The sequence below is a fragment of the Nymphalis io genome, chromosome 5 (assembly GCF_905147045.1).
Source record: "Nymphalis io chromosome 5, ilAglIoxx1.1, whole genome shotgun sequence".
NCBI classification, from domain to species: Eukaryota; Metazoa; Arthropoda; class Insecta; order Lepidoptera; family Nymphalidae; genus Nymphalis; species Nymphalis io.
Window position 1 is genome coordinate 12,384,066 of NC_065892.1, and position 16,084 is coordinate 12,400,149.

At 29.8% G+C, this 16,084-nt stretch overlaps 1 protein-coding gene across 9 annotated transcripts in view; it reads right to left on the reverse strand.

Moving 5' to 3' along the window:
- The window catches only part of LOC126768633 (four and a half LIM domains protein 2), a 156,659-nt gene that overhangs the window by 7,200 nt on the left and 133,375 nt on the right, over positions 1–16,084 (reverse strand). For 8 of the 9 annotated variants that reach the window (XM_050486840.1, XM_050486838.1, XM_050486839.1 and 5 more), the window contains one exon: positions 14,757–14,931. In XM_050486840.1, coding sequence (XP_050342797.1) covers positions 14,757–14,931 — 175 coding nt within the window. Of the gene's footprint in view, positions 1–6,067; positions 6,474–14,756; positions 14,932–16,084 lie in introns of those variants that run through there. The other variant, XM_050486845.1, reaches the window with a different exon arrangement.

Here is a 16,084-nt window from a genome sequence, read left to right on the forward strand (position 1 = left end):
TTATGTTGTTTAACGATACAAATTGTATATTTTAAGTCTTTACCTACCTATATGGAATATAATCGATTTTATAGTATTAATTTATTTTTCCTTTCTATATAATGATGAAAGCGTAGATTCGTGTTCGTGAGGTATATTAAAAATACAATTGTTGATATCGAATCAGTTTTAGACAAAGTATGAAGCAATAATATTACACGTGAAATCACGATGTACGAAATTTAAAAACGTGACCGATGTTACTTTTAAGTCTTACAAAGCATTAACGTCGTATTCAACGCTTAAATATTTAAGTGCTAACGATAAAATGTAACACAAATATAACTCATGACTAATGTGAGTTAAACAAGACTTTGTTTGTGACATGTCAGTATGGCATCAATCATGGCGGATTACTTACAGGTTTCGTTAAAGGAAATGTAGAAACGTATACCATGATGTAATTAAACAAAAATATATTTAATTTTAACTTAATTTTATAATCGTTTAATATAAATTATATAATATATAAATATGAAGACAGACGCGACAAAACAGTGACTGAATTACGCTTGTCATTATTATCGTAAATTTAACATTAACTAGATATTTTTTTTATTTTTATATTTCGATGAATAATATAATATTGTATGCTATTTTTATTAATTAATTGCATGTTATATGCAACGAAATTATAAATAAGTAGGAAATGTATTGATTTATTTTTTTAATATAATGTAAGTAATTCGTTTTTTAAACGCAAAATATTTCTGAGTAAGTCGGCCATTTTGATGGTGGTTCGGCGGTAAAATTAACACGTGAGCTGCCACGAGTTGAAATATGTGATTAAATTGATTTGTTATGCATTGTTCTTTTAATATCCACTGTGACTAATTCAGAATTTAAATTATATTTTTTTAAATATCTCACTCATAATCTTTTGTTTAATTATAAATTTTAAATAAGTACCTATCGCTTGGTACGTATGCATTTCATAAGAAATATGAATAAGATTATGAAAGTGAGGGAATAGGATTGAACTTATGATGCTCACACACTTGTGTATATCTTCTGCGCAAAGTTGAGAATGACCGCAGTTGCCAGATCGGCCGGTGACATTATATTATCTGTATTTTTCACAAATGAAGAACATCTCTTATATTAGCCAAGATGTGTAAACCTGTTAGGCATCAAATAAACTTATTTATTAAAATGTACTACAATAGTATTTAAAAAAAATAATTGTATTTGTGATATATGCGTACTCGCACAACAATAGTAGGGCTCTTTATTATATAAATGTTAATTTCCTTTTTTTTAACTTTGAATGATTTTAGGTTAACTGGTTAGCAATTGAGCACGGATTTGTAGTTAAACGATAAACTAATCGGTTTAGATAACGCGAACACAATTACGGGAGCTTTAAGTGGGTGAATTAGTAGAAAGCTACTGCACAGTGAACTGGTACTGTAGTGCTGGGTACTAGTCACTTCATTAAATACCTACGCCTTGGATATTACTAATCCACACTGATTAATGAATAGAAATAAATCCAAGCAAGCAATCAAGCAGTTAATAATTATTACATGAATATAGAAGTTTATTATAAACGAAACGATTTACCGGAACTTGTTCGAAATATAAAATGATTTGAAGGATTTATTTTAAAAGTAAATAGATGACATTCGATGAGTATCTATCAAACATTGTTTTTTCCTAATTAGTCTAAAGAAATTTGAATAATGTATTTTTAAATAATTTATAGGACCAAATTAGCTAATACTTCAATTTCAAAATACTCTTTATTTTAACAAATTTAATATAAGGGCAGGATAACCGTCCTGCTTAATTTTGCGAGATCTTCTTACCTTCTATGGTAACGAGTATAAATACAAATAAAACGAATGTACTGTTTCCTCGGACCATGTTGCATTCGAAGTGCATTTTTAAAACAAATCACGTAGTAGATTTTCTTACTTCCTCGATTTTCTCAGTATAATACCAAGGTTCGCTTATTACTGTTATATTGTCGGACTAGTTTTTATATATTTATTGTTATTTGACCTCCGCGATCCTTAATTGATGCATCAGTAACACTTTGGTTTAGAATTTCCTTACTACATAAAGGGTAAGATCATTATTATTTTTATATTATAAATTAATATATTACTAACTACTGACTATTTGATATACATGTTGAATCAACAAAGCAGTCATAAAATTTTACAGAAGCAATTATGTAGCATAAAATGGCAAAGATCACAAATCACTGCCCATTGACAGTGTACCAAAAATATTATATTACCCCTTACACCGCCAATGCGACGCCAACCGTGTGATCTAAGACGTAACGCCCCAATGTCTGTAAGTACCCTTAACTTGTCACCTAGAACCTAGTAATACAAACTCAGACTCTTTTAAACATAAAGGATCATACACCTTAACTTAAATGTTTATCTCTCAACATTTGTGACTAAATTGAGATTGCTACAAAACAGAAGGCAATCTAATGGTTTCGGGTGAAATTAGATTTGGTCAAGTTATATTTAATATCGTTTTCGGATCATAAATGGAGCAGGAAAACTGTTGATAAACAGGGCCAAGGGTTAAGACTAATCAAATATGATAAAACTGTGAAGGTTGAGGTGAACCACGCGCCATATGTTTGCGCCTTATATGCAGCACATTCGTCTTGCTGTCCATTCAACTGTCGACCTTATCGCGATCAAATTGGAGTTTAAGGAAATTATTTACGCATTACGTCATCATATTAATTATCTTATATACATCTGGCAGATTCCTATATTTCATCTTAAAACCCGTATATTTTTGGATTCGCTTTAATGAGCTAAAAATTCTTTTGACATTATCGTTATTGTATAAGCATTTTTACGTCTCGAAATATAATTGACCTAAAATATTCTGGGTCAATGTCAATCGTATGTTTTACAAGTATAGTAAAATGCTTAATTTGCAATTGTACATTTGCTAGTGGAATTGGTATATTTAGTGCAAGTAACTCACTTGGGAGAGTGAGCACTGCTAACAAACGGAAGAGATTTGCATACAGTTTAAAAACAATTGGTAATTTTTTGAATTATTATTTTCTTCAAAGTACTGAATCGAAGAGAGCAAAAAGCAAATCACAGGTCATTGTAAATGGCATTAGCGATTTCTTATATTGCCAATGCGCTGCCAACCATAAGCTTTAAATTTTTATTATCCATTTTATGTAATTACATTTATTTAATAAATGTACGATTTAAAAAAATAGATATTTACACAATATCATAATTTTATAAAATACTTAAATAGGGTTGTGCCTGAATTGTAAATTTCAAAAAACAATTAGTTTTTATTCGCATGTTATTGTTGACGTACTATATACTGTCCCCGATAAAATAAAGGTCTTGATTATTTATTAAATTTTCTTAATTTTAATGGAATTAGATATGGAAAAGGAATATTTAAAAATATTAAAGTAAGCCAAGATTTCGTTGCAATCTTTAAATATTTTCGAAAGCTTACCATTCATTTCAGCAGCAGTTCATTGATAGTGTTAATTTTATTAGTATGAGGCGAATCATCAGGTAGGATTTGAAAGAAATTTTATATCTAAAGATAAATACTATGAACTGACTACAAATGTAACACGCGATTGAGATGTTATTGACATTAGTTAGAGGGTAAAGTAACTGGGCCGTTGTAATAATTTTATAAGAGTTTTTTTCGATTTAATATTTAGCTCAAACGAGACTTTAAATTTATAAAGTTTTCGAATAAAAATGTAACAGATTGAAATTCCTAAAACTTATACGTGACGTCACAAGAGATGGTAACATATCTCGAATTACAATTATAAACTAGTGCCTTTCTCTAATCATCTAAATAACTTATATGGTATGTATTTTATACAATACGAATTAAAAGAAAGTAAAATAATTTTTGGTCAATACTGTTTTGAAATATTATATAGTCGAATATTTTTAAGCAATGTATATTGATGGTAGGTTTTCCACAATCAATAAACAACCGATATACTTATGTTTTATACAGCGATTTGGACTTTAAAATATTTATAAATTATCTTTAAATATAAGGTAGAATTCTTTAAGTATCCCACCGCTGGGATTATACTCTACTCCTTTTAATAAAGTTTGGAGCTTATTCCACCACGCTGTTAAGGGTAATGGTATACGTATGTATGTATATATGGCGTAACTTCATCCAACACAGTATGCCGATTTTTTAAAGCGTTTGCCTCAACGCCGAGCGAAAGATTAATTATTAAAACAAATGATGGACTTAATTAATAAAATAATTGAACAGGTGTTTATTTATTGTCGCCAACTGACGTAATTAAATTAACATAATAATTAGACCGATTTTTATAGTTTACATAAAACTTTCAATATATATGATAGCTATGGTATACTAAATTATAAAAATCAGTAGTTGCAAATATGATTTAATGTATTCATATATCCTTACTTAATACAATGTTTACGTAAAACGCCTTTTCCGCACCATTTCCGGACCATTCATACTCGGCACTTCATATAACTTCCAGTCCATTTATTTTATGCTGTAGCCTTTATTTACGAAATTATATTTCAATTGTAATTGTGTTTTGTGACATTCTTCTTCCTTTGTTGTTCGTAATTATACTTTTCCTAAAAAACCTTTTGTTTTTTTTTTTCAAGCATTAGTGAATTAAAACGAAATATAAATTCCATACTTTTTTTTAATATGGTCTGTGTATTTATGTTATTGTTTTATGATTATAATTTTATTTTTATTTTAACTTGTTTGTTTGTATGTTGATTTATATATATATATGTATATAATGTTTATTTGTTTGTCCCGTATATTGTGTTCCTATACCATTGTTGTTTTGATAAACCATCAACATAGATGGTGGCGCGTGAGCCGTATTTGATATTTTTTATATTCAAAGAGCCATTAAAACGCCCAATATTTGATTTGAAATGAAAACGTTTTTATGATCCCTTAAATCATTTAAGATGCACTGTTATTTATATCTAATTAAACCATATGCGAACTTATAGATCTAAAATAGCTTTGATGTCTTTTTAATGGTTATACTTTTTATAACTCGTAGAGTATTATTAAAGCTAAAATAAAACTATTAAATATCCTTGTTTTATATATTTACTGTAAGAGTGAGAATTTAGAACGTCACAAATATTATATGAATATAAATTTGTGTACTTTCTAAATCTTAAATAATAGTAATAATATTACAGCGAATAAAAAAAAATTAAAAGAATCTTGAAATAATCGAAATTATAAGGACAACTCGACTGACAAAATTCGAATTAGATTTGTTTTTTATGTCTTATATAATAAATTCGTGTATCGATTACAAATTTTAATTACAAATCGATTTTTATTCATCATCTGTATTTACAAAACCAAAATCGAGGTGAAGGTTAAAAAAATGTGTGTTTACTAATTAGCAACAGCTCCATGTTTACAAATTATATAGACAATATATATACTAAGATGTTAACCTTTATTGCTTTTAACATAAGGAATATATTAGGGCATTTAAAGAAATGTAAATGAATTAACACATCGCGTCTTCGCTAAAGTATTTGCTGTGTCCAAAACAAATACTTAGTTATGGTTGTATTAAAAAAAAAAAACATTTTAATATTCGAAACGAAATTTTCAAATATATTTTGGAACTTAAACGAAATTAAAAACGGCCTTCGAATGAACGTAAACACTAATTGAATGAAAGGAGAGGACTTCATTCGATTACGCACGAATTAACTAATGGGCGGGTTAAATGAAAGCTTTGGACAAGTGATAATTAATGTTCGGCGTTATTATAAAGACAGATGATAATTTCAATTGATAAATTTTTTAAATATATTTAATTCGATTAAACGTACCTACGTTCATAAAATTTAGTTCATATATTTATAATTCTTTATGTTTAAGTACGTACTGATTTCAAATACCAAATATTAAATGTAAATTGTATTATACTATGTCTGCGTGTTGCGTCCTTTGCAATAATAAATAAAGTTCTATTTTTATAAAAATGTATATAAATAACCTGCAATTGTTTTCCTCGGATCGCCAAGCAAGCAGTGATCTTTCATGGCGCAACAAAACTTCTTGTTTTCCCGTTCAGCTGTTGCGTTCGGGAGGAACATCGACAATATGGCGACATCCTCATTGTTTTCCCGCGCCCTCCGTATCCTTTCCTGTCCTACCGTCTTTGTCGTCAAATGTAGACGCGACTTAAAGTCGTCACTTAACACGTCCGCCGACATGGCTATTAATTTTTTTTTTTATTAAATAAACAAAGAAACCAAATTTCAAAAGAATAGTATTAAAAAAATCTCGAAGTATTTTTATTTATTTATGAATATTTTATTGTTTTGTGATTGCGCGGGAAACGTGACAGTAATATTTTTCACGACAGCGGTGAGCAGGCTTCTCGGCTTGCGGTGCGGTACTGAACTGAGTGCCGTGTCGCGGCGTTCAAGTGAACGTGTAGGATGTAGGCTGTATATTGAACTTAGTTGATCAAATATGATACCGTTTCGGATTCTTTAAAGAAACGCACAATGAGGAAGTAATAGAATCATCTCGTTAATTAAGCCGTCGTGAAGATGCCGACATGAAAGTTTGCAATTGTCCTTAATTCTTCATTGACATAAAAATTTGCGCTTGTCGAATTTAGGTTAGTTTTGACAAGGCAAGGACAGCGTGAAGCCGCAAATAAAATTTAAGATTTTGGCTCTTTATATTTTATGGCTTGATTTATGATTTCGTCTAATTAATATGTAATATGTCTTAGCAAATTTAGTGATAAGATGAAAATTGCATGCTTATACTTTTTTTAATAATAAGTAGAATTTTTGTTGAGCTATATTTTTGAATTGTATTTTTTTTTAATTTTCTAGACAATCTATCGTAGATACTTTATAGTTACGCGTTGTACAAAATTATTCTTGAGCGCTTGATTTCTAAAGTGCTTCATACAAAAAGTAAAGGGTGAAAAGTAAGGAAAAACTTCGTATTCAACGACTTGCTTTATCGTCTAGAGATTTAAACAGGAAGTAATGTAGTCATTGTAACCATCACTTTAGAGTTTAAAATCATTTAAACAATAATTAATCCCGTAAATCTACAAAGAGAAAAAGAAAGTAATGAGAATAGGTTAATGCGAAAAATAAATATTTCCTAGGTTGGGGTAAAAATTCAAAGTGCATTTTGTGTGGGTCCTTGTAGATATAATACAAATATTTAAATATACTCTAGGTACTATATTAGTTACAATTTTTTTTTATAGAATAGGTAGGTGGTGGTAGGTGAACGAGCAAATCTGATGGTAAGTGGTCACCACTGCCCATAGACATTGGCATTGAAAGAAATGTTAACCATTGCTTACATCGCCAATACGCCACAAACCTTGGGAACTAAGATGTTATTTCTTTTGTGCCTGTAATTACACTGGCTCACTCCACAACAATACCATGTACTGCTGTTTTGCGGTAGAATATCTGATGAGTGGATGGTACATCCAGACGAGCTTGCACATTGATTGATGCAACTTAAAATACAATATTGTAGTACAATTTATTGTGTATTTTATTGAAGAAACTCCAAACGGTAAAAACTATTATAATTTAACTTAAAGTTAATAATTCTGTGTATTTCATATGATTAGTCATATACCTACGTTGCATGCGCGCAAGTACATGATTGATGTCTAGGTAATGCTTAGGTGTCATTATAGTTATCTCGAATCAAATGATAAATTAACGGCACTGATGTTCTTGAGATGTAATACAATATGACGCGTTTTCAATACACTAAAGGTCGAATATGTCAACTTGCCTACATTTCACCTTGCATATTAACTTAGGAATGTTTTATTAGGCATACCCTATATATAAGTCTAGGTATTCTTCAGATTCGTCTTGGTTAATTTATATATACTCTGCTCCCATCACAATGCTACGAATTTTGCTAGAAGACAAAATGTAATAAAATATTGTATTTTCCCTTCATTTTTGTTTTAAGAGAAATTATTAATTTTATCATATATTTTAAAGTGTTCAAGTGTTCATAATTATTATATTGAATATTTATTATACTTAAATAAATGTTTGTCAATGTAAACAATAATGTATTTTTTTGTTTTGTTAAATATTCAGATTTTAAAGTTGAAAGCTTAGTCACAGATAAAGATAAATTCTACAGTAATAGTACATCTCATACGTTAGTATAATAAATTTTCATTCAAATTTAAATTGTATTAGAACATCAAATAGCATGAAAATTATTACATATTAAAACCGTCACATGAATATTCATAATATTACGCCAAAGTACTTCAATTTAATCGGTTTATTTAATCTATGCGGACGTTTACAGCACTAACGAGTGCTGAATGATTTAAAGCGTTCGTATTTATTCAGCCGATGATTTTTTTTACTGCTTCAAAAAACGTTCGAACAGGCCAGGCCTACTGTTATTATTGTTATTGGTTTTTATCATGACACGATACAATTTGTTTGTGAAATATGTTTTTGTAATATGTGATGCATATAAAAAATGGATATACTAAAAAGTTTCGTAAGGAATATAAATTTCTAAGTAAAATGTTAACGTAAAATATTTTTTTACTATAGACAAGATCATTCTTAAAATGAATGACAATTATAGAGTATGAATTAAAAAAAATCTTTATACGATTGAAATGACAGACAAAAGTTAAAACATTAATATATAACATCCGGTATACGTTTAGGATGACATATTTTATGACATAATATATAAATATATAACGATGAGTCACAAGAAAGAAAAAAATCTATTGCTTTGAGATAATTGATTGGCACAATTTGTACTACAACATGGTTTTATTGGTTTAAATTTATTGATTTATTATTTAAATAAACTTAAATATAAAAAGGATATTAATTGAAAAATATAAATATTTTTTATAACACTGGTTAGTTCTAAAAAGCTTATAAAGGTCATGTCAGGTCATACTAGGAATTCACATTAGGTAATCATTTTATTTGAAAGTACAGTATTATTACTATAATTTGCAATTCCTTTATTAATTACATATTAGAAGTAATCCTTAATGTAGATTCTTTATTTCATTTAAAATTGGAACACTAATTTCAGGTATAGAACTTTGGGCTTTAAATATTTTTGTTAATTAAATGGAACGTTAGACAGCTATGGTTTTACAGTAGGTCTGTACCTTTCTATGGCGCAGACAAGATGTTAAATTTTTATGGATATTTGATGATGGCTAATATGGATAATAATCGTTACATTTATATGTAGTGTTCCGGATACAATATCTTATTACAATAATTAAATTTTGACATTATAGCTTTAAATCTATTTTAATATTTTACTTTAGACAAAGTTATTGTCGTATGCAGTGGTATTTATTTTTTCTTTCGGTTTTAAGTGTGTTTACTAAATTGAATGAGTCTAAAGATCGTGATGTGTTGTCTATTATTATCTCGATCTTTGTATCACGTAGTAGCCAGTATGTATTTAAAATTAAATAATTTTCGCGCGACACAATTAACACAATAAATCAGAAGTGATAATAAAATTTTTAGTCATTAATACGCTTGATACTTTATGTGTAGTGTGCATGTGTATATGTATGTGTATCTAGGCATGTAAATGTGCATGTTTGTGAATGTATTTTTTTTTTTAAATCCTCAAAGCAAATCGTTTGTCGAACACGTATTGTCATAACAAACATCTGGTTTAATTTTCATTAAATTGGATTTAGTACTTTTTATAAAAATATAGGCGCGTATTAATAAAATCAGAAATAAGTGAACGATGTTGATTTTTAGTATTTTTAGGTAAAATATGGAAACACTTTTTCAATTTTTTATTTGTCAAAGGCATGTCTACCAACGTGCCTAATCATAACGGCACGGCCTTTGCATCTAAAAGAGAAAAAACTGCCAAGTGCATCACGTACAGGATTTATCACACGTTGGATACGTCAAAGGGTTAATTAATTCCACATTATCAATGAAGTAACTTTTAACCATTACTTTATAAGTATTAGTTTACAATCCAAAGTAGTAAGCATTTTTAGTTAATTAATTGAAATGAAAAGATCATTTAAAACTAATCAGTGCCTTTCAATTTTCTAATTAAGAATTGAATAGCGATGTCTTTTCAAACCATCACCAATATGTAAAAAAAATACTTACTATTTCCTACAATATAGCCATTTAAATATTCAATCGAAAAATAGCTTATAACGGTCAAAACAGTTTCAGAATATCGCTAATCACGACGCATCATAACGGTATAATATCCTTGCTGGCAAAAAATATACATCGTTTGTATAAAGCTATAGAGCTGGTTCACATTAGATCGAAACAATATTTTTATCGTTTCCAAATCATATATTGACGTTTGTATTTCAATAGTATTTAATTACCATCAGTCGAATCCGATATAAATAACCCTGATACAACAAAAAGCTCTAAAAATTAAAATAATGAAATGTGTTTATCGACCTTTTAACTTTAATATGAGCACCTAGTAATATTTTAATACAAGCGTCGTCGCGTTGGGGGACCGCAAATTCAAATCAATTGGACTTGTAAATTGGTAAGACCCTTTTGTCAAGAAAATGAGTTAATGATCTTTAATAATTTGTAGCTAAGAACTATCTCGATCACATCAAGTTTCAAAGAGAAAAAAACCGTATCAAAATCAGTCCATTCGTTTGGGAGCAACGATGCCACAGACAGACACACAGATACTCACGTTATACTTACCCCTCTTAAATCGGCGGTTAAAACTATCGTCTACAACACATTAACCCGACGTTTTGCTGCAATGTTAAAGTCAGCTCGGATATTGTTGACATTAAGTTTCGTATCGCGTCACCGATAAGTGGAGGCACGGCATAATAGAGCGTGAGCAGCAAAAGCTGATAGTCGTAAATGTGTCGTTGCGATAAAAATAACTAGCTAAAGCACTTGTATGTACTCGTATCAATTGGATTTACATGCCCCATTTAAATTAAAATTATTTATGTATTTTTTTTATTTTATAAATGATGTAAGGAATAATAATAATCAATATAAAGAGATCAAATTCCTTTTCTAGTAGTTCAGTTTCTGAATAGTTATTATAATGTTAATAATTTAAGGATGACAATTTTGAACATTTGCTTGCATAATGCATAAAAAAACATATGTGAACACTTTGTGTGGCTAAAAAAATACTGCTCTCAAATAATGTTTTTATGATTTACATCTTTTGTTCGTGATACAGATAATATCAATCGTCAGATTTATTTCAGGAATTTATCGATTCGATTCAAATATTGATTTTTCCGAAAAAAATAATCATCATTTCAAATAAAAGGCGGACGATATTAATATATTTGTCTGTATTGATTTAGAAATGAATACAATTGGATTGTGAATCATAAAATATGACGCGGTCCCGTAAGATTAATGTTATTTAGAAGTGTGGGAGGTAATTGACGTTCCAGTTAAAAAAACACGTTCATTATAAATTCCTATTGTACGGGAGCTGATGCATAAACAATTGATAAATACTTTTAACTTTTTTTATTTGAAAGAACAGCTTACTAAAGCTTCCGTTTATATTTTTAAAACCTAAGACTATCATTTGAATGTTGTCGCACTTGCGGTATGTTTGTGTACGTAAAATTTTGCATAGCTACCAAAATTTACATTTTTTTTATTATGGCATTCATTCCAAATTTAAAAGTTGAAAATTGGTTCGAATTCTATTTCTTAATCAGGATTTTATTAAAGGAGTTTTTATTCGAAGCTAAATAAAGATTGACAAGCGTCATCCATATAAGTATACGTATCAGAATCAATTCAATTTGTTTTTTCAATCAGCACCCATGCGTTAGTAAGGTATCGTTACAAGGATCGTACAACACGATTTACGAGCTTCATAGCGAATAGTAATATCGAATTAAGCATTGGACGTGTGATGTAATTAATACAAAAAGGTCGGTTAATTAATTACTGGTTTAATTAATCAACTCCGCAAATTTTGGTTATTGCTGTAAAAAGCATTTTTATTACAGTATTCATTTTAAAATTAATGTGTTCCTGAACGATTTTGGCCGCGGCGGCCTTTTCAAAGAAGACTAGCCAATAATTTTGTGCCGATTTTGTTTGCAGGTGCATGTAATTCTTCTGACTATCATAGTCCGACGTGACGGCAATGCGACATTGTCGAAGCGTCTGTATATGAATGCGTGTGTGTGTGAGAGAGATATATTATGAGCAAATCAACGGCTTTTCGTGCTTTCCCAGAGGCTGGTGTGTAAGTGAGTGGGAAGTGTGGTCACCGCCAATTATCTAAGTCCAGGCGGATACTGACTGCACTGATTGACTATATCATCCTAATAAGAGAAAATAGACCAAATTATTACTGTTTGGCAATACATAATGAGTGGGTGATACCTATCCAAACGGACTTGCACAATGCCATACCACCAAATATTAAGTTATTCAACAAAATATAACAAATACCTGTTTCCATGAGTGAAACAATTTTAGGCACAAATAAATAAATATCTTTTTTCAGCCATAGTAAAATATTATATTAAATCAGGAACTAATTAATGAACAATAAATTAAATCGCTGAAATTCAGTAAAACTTGTTATATATTATTGATAAACTTTGATCAGAGAGTACAGTGGAAAGGAAATTAATGCAGTTGTATTATGTGTCAATATGTACGTGCAAATGTTCAGTATTTTTTGTGTGAAATAAATGTATGATATGCACTTGTATTCTATACCTATAATAATAATTATATCCTGAAACATCTGATCCCAAATTAAGCAGAGCTTGTGCTATGGAAACCAGACAACTGATATACTACATCTACTACTTTTCTTTTGTAAATACATACTTATATAGATAATTACATTACTCATAGACTCAGGACAAACAGACATGTTCATGCACATAAATGCCTGTCCTGGGTGGGAATCGAACCCACAGCCTTCGGCGTGAAAGGCAAGTATCTACCAACCACGCCAACCGGCTTGTCAAATTATAATTGTTATGTATATACAAATATACGAAAAAAAAATCAAATGCAAATAGGTTTCCTCTTAATAATACTATTGTATTGCATAGTTCGAGAGAATTTCTTTTTTTTTTCAAAAGTTTTCAGTTGTTTTATTTTAATAAGTACACAGCACTACAACAATTACTACGCGCGTTATTCTTAGTACATTTTTAACTTCCGAGGTATTCCTCGGAAGTTAATATATTTATTAAAAGTCAAAAGTCCTGTACTGAAGCGTCGAGGTTGCGGCACTGACAATGGCAGGTTTTTTTCTTAAATCACCTTACAGTGCCTTAAGCAGCAAGGGTATGTTGCCCTTATACGGGCTAGTAAGTCAACTGCATAGCGGTATCACACACGACTTTACGCTTTAACGAGCTTAAAACAACCTTCTAAGACATTTATTTAATATTATTTAACAATAAAATATATTTTAAGTATTTTTATTTTTTATTTTTTTATTTTGTAATTCGTATGATTTATTAGGTAATTATCACGTGATTTTAAATTCTAATCACACCGAATATTTCGTAAGATTTTTCCTATTAGTTTTTGTTGTCTGTGCGTCATATAGTATGAGTCAAATGATAGAAGCATATGTTACACTAAAGCCTCTCGAGTGTAATTTAACTCTATATTCAATGATCGCGACATCACTCCTTTTATAGATGTAAATGATTTAATGTTGCCATAAATAAAATGTTTACTATGAGTATTTAATATGTTAACGTTTTAAGGTTTCGCAGATAGGCTTACTATTCACATATGTTTGAAGTGTATCTTTTATAAGTAAAGAAATTAACATAAAACCCAAATTCTTTTTTAAAATGTATATTATGTGCATAAAGCTCGCGAGATTAGCAATGGCAACATTTTATTTAGAACAATATGGGAATCGTTTTATTTTTTTCTCGCGGACGCAGAAGAATAAATATAAAACAGTTATTATATTTGAAATATTATTTTTTTCTATTATCGATTTATTTTATAAATGAAAGTAAAATATTTCTAAATTTGTTAATTGCTTTTCTGGCATTTAACGGTTGCGATGTTTTGTCATTATATACATATGACGCTATTATTTTAGGAACATAACGAACCCTTATGTTTCTGCAATAATAACGTCATCATATTATGTTAGGCAATTATTCCTTGTGTTTAAACAAAATCTCTTAATTTGAGCAAGCTCTGTGAGGAGTTCTAAAGCTCCTAATTAAACTCAGTTCATTTAATATTTCCATGTCAGATTTTGCAACGAGGCGGATTATACGAAAAACTATAAAAGAAGTTTTTTTTGAAATTCAGTCAAGTTTCATATTCAGCTTTGTATACCCGTTGAATGTATATATCATATTCTGTTTAATGTAACTATGCCACTTGCATTTACAATTAAAATGAATTAGGTTTTTTGACAGGAGTAAAAGTAGTTCTATAATTTTGTTAATATTATTATTATTTTTGAAGTCTAATGTCGTGCAAAAGTTTTATGTTTACATATTTCATTATTAATGCAGACAAGTGTCATAGACATAGATAAAAACAAATTTATTTTAGCTTCCATCACATAGCTTCTTTGAAAATCGAGCTTAAATTTTCAAAATATACCGGAAATCCGCATACGATATAAAGTCTGAATATTAATATAGCACTTACCAGCACGGAACACCTCGCCGCAGCCATCGCAGCGGCTGGCGAACTGGGCGTCGTAGCAGTTACCGCAGTAGATCTTGTCAAGTTTGGAGCCGAACTGCTTGTCTACCAGCGACACGCGGCACTTGGCGCAGAGGAAGCAAGCCTCGTGCCAGTGCTTGTCTTTGTAAGACAAGTCCTGAGGAACGAGATTACTTGTTAACAATATGATACTTTACACCTCAAATCTACTATGGTCAGGCCATCTCGATCTGCACGTAAGTTACTTTATTGCAAGATTAAATATTGAAAGCAAGATCATACAAAAAAATTTCTTCTTTTATATAACATTAATCATCATTGTACTTTCAACGCATTTTCAGAGCCGAATCGGCCTAGTGGATAGGACATGTACTTTTTTAATCAACGATCGCGGACAAAAATCCCCGCTAGAACCACTGCGTATTCATGTGCTTATTTTGTTTATAATTCATCTCGCACTCAGCGTTGAAGGAAAATATCGTGAAAAAACTTAAATATGTCGGATGAATTTCTGTTATTTGTGTGCCCAACACCTCGTAGTTGAACAGCGTGGTGGTATAATCTCGTAATATTTTACCAACATTAGGACATTAACAGACCGTTTCTTTTAAAACAAAATATTCTAGGTTTTATAATTACATTAACATAAACATCAGGAATGTCTTATGCACAAGTCTTGTTTTATAAAATACTAGTAATTACTTTATAAATAACATAAAAATGTTAAAAGTATTGACAGTGGCGTTCACAGTTCAGAATGATTAATGAGTCGATTTGAAGTGATGTGCAAACACACAATGCTTTTATACATAAATACATAACTTAAGTGGAAAAACCCACAACAATCGATTAGGTTTGTGGGCGAAGATTAAAGATCACGGCAAATTGAACCCAGTATCTTTATCAGAATAAAAAAAAATCTACGAAAACATTAGTAAGTACTGATTGCGATCAGCGTCTTTTAATTTTTTAATAAACCGTGCCAAACCAATTCAAGATCATTATTTTTATATAACATATACGCTGCTTGTGTACCTCAAACCGAATACAAAGATATGATAAAAGCACGCAATCTGTTAGCTTGTATCTAAATATAAGAAAACGGAAAATATAGTATTTACCGTAAAATAAAGCCATTCCAAGAGTTAAATACTATATCTTAATTCAAATAAGCCCACATATTTCGTATTGAATAAGTGTTTAATAAACAAAGTTTTAAGTTAAACTTTGTATATTAAACAAATAAGTAAACGAGTCTAAACAGAAACCACTCGGCAATTTACGAATGCATCCAATCTCAGAGTTTCAAA